The sequence below is a fragment of the Heliangelus exortis genome, chromosome 4 (assembly GCF_036169615.1).
Source record: "Heliangelus exortis chromosome 4, bHelExo1.hap1, whole genome shotgun sequence".
Classification (NCBI taxonomy): domain Eukaryota; kingdom Metazoa; phylum Chordata; class Aves; order Apodiformes; family Trochilidae; genus Heliangelus; species Heliangelus exortis.
In genome coordinates this window covers 4909211-4916371 of record NC_092425.1, presented here as the reverse complement: position 1 = coordinate 4916371, position 7161 = coordinate 4909211, and the positions used below count along the sequence as shown (strand labels likewise).

The following is a 7161-nucleotide window of genomic DNA, read 5'->3' as shown; positions in this document are numbered from 1 at the left end:
CCCTAATCCTGCTCATGCGCAGTAGGGGCCTGCCCTAATTAGGCACAGGTGGGCTTAACATGAGGTCAAACCCACTACCTGGCAATTATTGGCACCTGGTTGCCTCATGTCACTACATTATAGCAGCATGTTTCAACAATAAACAACAACCAACAAAACAAGCAAACAGATTTCAACAATCTGGCCTTACAGACAGGAGTTTCACTGTTATCTCTCTACAGACCTTTGTATTCAGGCTAATACCCATTTTTGGGCTAATTTAGCTAATTTGGGAAGGTAATTTCAAATCCCTCAGTAACTATTTCCACTGTAGCAAATGAGAGCTATTACTAGGGAAACCAAAGGGTTAAATTTCTCTTGTTTTCATGGCTAGTTTTTAAATACCATACTCAGATTACTCTTAATGCAGAGAAGATAAGTATTTTGAGAAGATTAAAGGACAAAATCCAGCAAATGAGAGAAAAGTGAGGCTGAGGAAAGTAGATGGTGTCAAGTGTCTATATTCCACACATCTAGCATTACCAAGTACTGCTGCAACCTCCAGCCCTGTTAAATAACAGCAGGAGTTTTGAGGACAAGGGAAGTTACGCAAAAGTTAAGCAATACAAGGGAGTGTTTTCCACATATGGGTCCCTTCACCACTTTGCTGAAGGGGTGTTAAGGTCTGCATGGCCCCTTTACTCCTTGATGGCATCTGGCACCTCAAAAATTCAGTGACAGAGCAGAAAAGTAAAGCTTTTTACTCTGAGAAGCACCCAATGGCTCTGTATTTTTCCTTTTTCACTTATTGCAACAAAGCAGCTTCTGGGCTGAAAGCAGACTTGAAAATCTTGACTATCATTTTTGGGGGGGGGAGGCTGGAGGAGGAAAATGCCAAGGTTGGCTCATCCCTGAGTACAGGAAGAAATGAGGGGATTGAGCAACTTTGCACAGGCACATGTGCAAGTGCTCAGTAAAATATCAGCTCCTATGTAATCCCCAGGGTTAATATGGGAACTCCAGCAAAAGTTAGCGAAATAGCCTTACCATTACTATTTTTCTCAGCCAAATTGAGTCTTTATGCCTCTACCTCGCAGCTGTAGGACGAAAATACCACGGGCTAGGTTTATAGCCTTTCACTTGTTTTTATTGATTCAGTTTAAGACTTGATGAACTCTCTTCACTCCTGTTGCAATGATGCAGGGACACAGGGGTGACTTAGAGTAAGGCCTTTTCCACTCTGCAAAGCCAAAAAGAAAAAAATAAAATAAAATGCTTTGAATGTCATCCACACAGGTGCCTGGAGCTCTGCGTATGACGTGAGAGCACCCTTGACCACTCTTACTGTGATCATCAAGGGCTTTCCCTGACCTCCTGCTAAGGCAGCAGGAATCCCCTTCTGTTTTCCACTGGTCCACTCTTCGGAACCTGTGCATGGCCATGAGGAGGAAGGGTCCTTCATTACCAGCATCGACAAGGAAGAGAAGCACTGCATCCATATCAAGGGATTCAAAGTCCTGGTTTTATGAGGCTGTTTACAAAGGAGCTGCACTCATCCACCCTGATATGCTAGGTGGTGCTTTTAAGGGCAAAGTTACTTCTGCAATCCCTCTTTTGGCCTCACAACCAAAATACTTGTTTCTTTCCCGGGGTCTTAGCAGTTTGAGACTACACACAACTTCTGGGGCACAGTATTTTAGCCTCCCCTAGGTGGTTGTGTTGCATCTCCTCAGCTGCTAACAAGCACTGCAGTAGCAGATGCTGCCTTTGAGCCTGGGGACAGAAGATATAAATACAAAGAAAAGTGGTTCTCATTAAGAATAGTGAAAAAAAGGTTTGGTGCCCCTATACATTTCACAAGAACTGCTGCCCGCATTATGAGGAAGAAAGAGTTGTCATTAGAGAGTCATCTAACAGTCCAAAAATGCTTTGGGGAAAAAAAAACACCAAATCGGTGCACTTCCACACAAAATGAAATATCTAAGGAGCAAAGCAGGGAGAACTGGGAGGCTTGGCTTTGTATCCAAGCAGCACCAAATGAGTGTGCAAGGGATCTAGGGAGGAAAAAAAAGGCTTGGAATTAATTACAGAGGAACAAGTTGTTGACTGCCTGTGGACATTTTTTTTTAACCCCTATTTCATCCATTCCTGAGAAAGAAATTGCAACTTCAGAGATGTTCTGTGCCTACAGGCAATGAATATTTCCTCCAGGTTGCAGGGAGGGTTGTGTTGCACATGGAGCAAGCAGAAGAGAAGATGATGAACATGGGCAGGAGAGGACAGCATCCTCTGTGAGCTGTGATCCAAGAGTTCCCTTTTATTTAAATGAGTGTTACATAAGAACAGCTATTTCAAAAGCACCAGCTCCTGGCAATGCTGTTTCAGTCCCCTGGCTGCACCATGTGCTGATTTTCTGGCCATGGTAGGAGATTGTGCAGCTGAGGGGATCCTTTCCCCTGACCTCCTGATGACTGATGCTGTAATTGATGGGTGGTGTGGTTGTGGTTGACCTGCACAGCATCCCAGCTTCCCAGGTCCCTGGGAGCAGAACAGCACAAAAAACACCAGCAAAATCCTCTTTCAGCCCCCAGCTTCATTGCTTCTGTGTGGAAGGACTGGTCCAAGCTTCCCATGGTGTGCCCATCTCCTGGCCACTCTGGGGCTGGTTTTGTCCCCATCCTCCTCACCTTGTCTTTTCCACATGGAATGAGGAGGAAGGGAGGGGGGGGAACATGACCATCACCATTCCTTGTCCCGTCCTCACCTAAAGTGTGACATCAGCAGGGGGGTTTCTGAGGTAGGAGTTGGTGGGTGCTGGGTGCCCTGTTTGAGCCTTCACCATGGTACAGATGCACAGATAGGAGCTGTGAAAACCTTCTATTTGTTGTATGCTGGAAAACACTCCGTACGATATACTATATACTAGATTTTTGAGGAATAGAAAAAAGCCACACAGGTGTGTCCTGTGCATGTCCTGAATGGGCAGCTCTGGGATGGAGAAAGGTGGGGTGAGGCTCCACAGTGCTTTGTAGCAACACATCAGCTTTGACGTGAGTGCACATTGAGGATAAAAATGCAGAAATCAAACCCTTTATTGCAAAAGCCCCTCTGAGAGGGGAGGCTGGTCAGGCACAAGGAGGTTGGGTGGTGCTGGAGCTGGTGCCAGGGAGCAGAACCGGTGTGGGTGGGCTGGGGAGGTGTGTGGAGTGTTGGGGTCTCAAATCTGGGTGCGGAAGCAGAGGTCAGAGCCCAACATCTTCTGCTGATAGTCCTGGTCAAAACGCTCGCTCTGTGCCACCGTGAAGTGGTTCTTCCAGTCCCCAATGGTGCCTGGGACCAGAGGAGACACAGCTCAGCAAGGGACCCATGGGGACAAGGTGCTGGGAACCCCCTGCTGTGGCTCACCTTTGCGCATGAAGGGGGAGACACTGTGGTCCATGAGGTGGGAGGGCACCATGGTGTAGTTGGTGGTGGGGTTGTCCCTCATGGCCTCAAAGGAGGTGTGCTGGGTGATGGTGTCCAGAGTTGCCTCTGGAAGCTCCCTCCCCAGGAACTCAGCCACCTTGGCAATCTCCCTGCGCAGGTCCTGTGAGACACGGGCAGATACTCACCCCTCCTGCCACTGCCCCAGACCTTGCATCACAGAGCCACACACAGAATCAGCCAGGTTGGAAAGGACCTCTGAGATCATCAAGTGCAAACCTTGATCCTTGATCCATCATCCATCCATCCATCCATCCATCCATCCATCCATCCATCCATCCATCCCTGTCCTTCACCTCCTTCAGTTCTTCATAGAAGAGGTAGAGGATGGGGTGATCCTTCCTCCGTTCCCAATAGCCCTTGACATGGTCATACCAGGAGCCATATGCTACTGTTTGGGGAGAGCAGCCAAGGGGTGTCAGTGGGTGACAGCACCTCACAGGGTCCCCTTATGCACCCACATGTCCCCTCTCCCACCTTTGCCGGCCATGAAGTCCTCCAGGTACTGGGCCCACGTCCCAGGGTGTGGCTGGAATTTGTTCATCAGGTCAAAGTGGTAGAAGGAGACAGCCACGTCCTTGGCATTGCGCCCCACATAGATGATCTGCAGAGGGACCGTGGGGCAAGAGGGGCAGCCCCAGGACCCCCTAAATAGGGAATGCTCCAGCCCCCAGTGCTCCTGACACTATTCATGGTGCAGCAGTGGATACTGTCCCAGGGAAACAGTGAGGCTGCAACACCCCTGGAGCAGAGCTAAGGGTAAGGGGGGTTACCTTGCAGTGGTTTTTCCAGAAGGATTTGGGCAGGATATGTGCAGGCAGGTGGGTCTTAACCACACGGGGTGAGGACATGGTGGCCAGTAGGTCTGTTCCTGGGGGACCACAAAGCACATCTCCAGTGGGGCCCTTAGCAGCCCCCTGTGGGGTGCCCTGTGGCCAAGCCCCCATGTACCATTACCTGCTGGCATTGCCCCAGGTGCACAGAACTCCAGCATGGGCACCCGGCTGTTGATAATGTCCCGTCTGCACTTCTTGGGGTCTCCACCTTGCAGGATCATGTCCACAATCTCACAGACCCAGGTGGTGCCTGGGGAAAGGAACCCACTAGGGGTGAGGGGCAGTCAGGGTGGTGCTGGGGGGCTCAACACCAGAAAACCCCTCCAGACCTGGACCAAGCACAGAGGGGGCTAAAAGGATATCCTGCACAGAGCCCAGAATGTGCTGTGTCCCCCCGCCCCATCCATGCAGCAGGTCCCAGACATGTAACACACTCACCTGGCTGTCACCACCACTTCTGGTGGGCTTGGGGACACTCACCAGATTTGGGGTAGGTGACCACCAGGATGTCCTCAGGGAGGCTTTGGAAGGTGTCGATGCGCTCCCAGTTGCGGGAGAAGGCATTGACCATGGGGATGCCGTGCACCATGCGGCAGGGCTGACGCAGGTAGGGGTCTGGATTGGCCATCCTGACAGGAAGGGGATGATCAGGGGGTGGACAGAGAGGGGGTGTCCCTCACCACCCCCACCCACGGCAGCTGCTGGCCAGGGCACTGCAGGCACTCCATGCCTGCCCAGGGAGTGGCTGCAACTCCACCAATGGTGGGAGCAGAGGTCACCCCAGCCCTTCTGCTGTGCCCACTGGTGGGGACAGGGATCCCTTCTGCAGGAGAAGGAACCCACCCCATGCACCAGTGAGGGATGAGGGTGCCCTTGGGGTACCGGTGTCACCCAGGCCAGGCACCTCTCCCCCTGCCCCATCACCCCAAAGGAGCAACCCATGTCCCTGGGTTTACGGGAGCAGCCCCAAATCTAAAGGTAGGTTTAGGGGTGCTGGCTGCACCCCAAAGTACCCCAGAGCCACCACCCCAAGTCCCACAGCGTTGCAGCCCTGAGCAGCTGAATGTGGGCAGGGTACCCACAGCACAGCCCAGAGCACCCGTCTCACCTCAGACAGAGCTGCTCTGTGCTGGGAAGGTGACAGCAGGAGGGTGACAGGCAGAAGGGCGATGGCAGAGCACAGCGAGATGCGGGGCCCCACAGCAGTGTTCAGGAGAGGGGAGGAAAGAAAAGGAAAGAAAAAGGGCGGGTGAGGGCAGCATGTTTGCCAGAGGGGTGGCTGCCGGGAGGGAGGAGTTAGCCTTGGGCAAAGCTGGTGACCACTGATCCCCCGGAAGGACATCGCAGCCCTGCTGGTCTCACTCTGCCACACATTGTCCCACGTGTCCCTGTTCCCCTGCACAGGGACACGGAGGACACCCCTTGCTGCCTCCACCCAGCTGGCCCCCTCCCCGCATGCAGTTTGGGTGAAATTCTGTGATCCTACAAGCTACTGGTGGCAATTCCCACTTAAAGCAGCCAAGGGGATGTGGGGTAGCACTGACTTGTCCCCAGAAAGAGCCCAGAGGACCTGGGGGATGGCTGGGTTGAGGGTAGCACTGACCTGTCCCCAAGAAGAGCCCGGAGGACCTGGGAGATGGCTGGGTTGGGGTCAGCACAGGCACAGGGCAGTGAGCATCCCGTGGGGGTGAGGGTCAGGGACCATGTTTTATTTCTCTCTCCAGCAATCCCAAAAGAGTAAAAGGAGCCCCTGGCACAGCAGCAGTGCCATTAGCACAGGTCAGCTTGGGTTGGGGCATCATAGGATGGTGCTGTCCCAAATTTGGGTGCAGAAGCAGAGGTCAGTGCCCAACATTTTCTGCTCATAGTCCTGGACAAAGCACTCGGTCCGTGCCACCGTGAAGTGGTTCTTCAGTCTTCAGTGGTCTCCTCTGGGGCTTAGCAGGGACAATGTGAAGGAAAACCCCTGCTGTGGCTCTTTTCTCTCCCGTTTCTTTCTTTCTCTCACTCTTTTCTTCTATCTTTTCCTCTCTCCCTCTTTTGCCTGGCAACATATCTCCCATACCTTCACAGGGGGTTCTATCATTTTGCTTGTGTCAATTGTCAAATAAAAGTTTATGCTTGCACCTGACCCTTGCTGGTTGGTCTTTGCAGATCAAAAAACAAAACAAAAAAAAATAATGTAATGTTAGTTCGAACTGTTGCAGGTGGCGGGGGAGGTGAAAATTTAGAAGTAGTTATGCTAAGGTTTGGACTGGTCAAGCAGGACAGAAAAGCAGGAAACCGACAAGGAAAGTGTTAATGTGCTGAGAAGAGGGGAACAGTTTATCAACAAGGAATGCGCTGGGAAGAGGGGAACAGCTTATCAAAGGGGATTAGTCGAGCATGAACATGAAGAAAAGTAAACTGACATTGAAGATAAGGGTTATTACGCATGTAAGGGGGGTTGATGGTGGGAGACAGTCAAAACAACATTTAAAATTGAAAAAGTGTGAGATTTGCGGTTCGTAGATGTCTCTCTATTGTTATCTGCATGTAACTGTTTCGCAACTGAAATTCCGCACGAAGGCTTCATTGTAAAAAGGGTATAAAAGCTGAACCGAAAACGGGGATCGTTGGAATCCTGATTTGGGACGCTAGTCCTCAGGTTTCCCGGGGCCCCGAATAAAGCACCGCATAAACTGGCACTCTGTTGGTTTGTGTCTTGACTTCGGGCAACAGAACCGTAACACGGACCTACCTCTGGATTCCTCCAGATGCTGGTTGGAGTCACTGATGGCCCCGGGAGCTCCAGCACCTCCTCCCTCCTCCTCCGCCCCAAGGGGTAATGGTTGATGGAAGCCATCACGTCCTAGAGGCACAG

The 7161-nt window shown here is 51.6% G+C and overlaps 1 protein-coding gene across 3 annotated transcripts; it reads right to left on the bottom strand.

Moving 5' to 3' along the window:
- Positions 1-3047: 3047 nt before the first annotated feature.
- Positions 3048-7149, bottom strand: LOC139795750 (sulfotransferase 1B1-like). 3 transcript variants are annotated; one of them, XM_071742736.1, is made up of 8 exons: positions 7039-7149; positions 4779-4927; positions 4420-4548; positions 4236-4333; positions 3940-4066; positions 3759-3853; positions 3385-3565; positions 3048-3309 (listed from the first exon to the last, which is right to left on the bottom strand). In XM_071742736.1, the coding sequence occupies exons 2-8, from the start codon at positions 4924-4926 to the stop codon at positions 3197-3199; spliced, it is 891 nt and encodes a 296-aa protein (XP_071598837.1). In that variant the 5' UTR covers position 4927; positions 7039-7149; the 3' UTR covers positions 3048-3196. The 3 variants fall into 3 exon arrangements, with proteins under 3 accessions (XP_071598837.1, XP_071598838.1, XP_071598836.1); XM_071742737.1 differs by having other exon boundaries at positions 7023-7140; XM_071742735.1 differs by lacking the exon at positions 7039-7149 and adding an exon at positions 5407-5576.
- Positions 7150-7161: the final 12 nt, after the last annotated feature.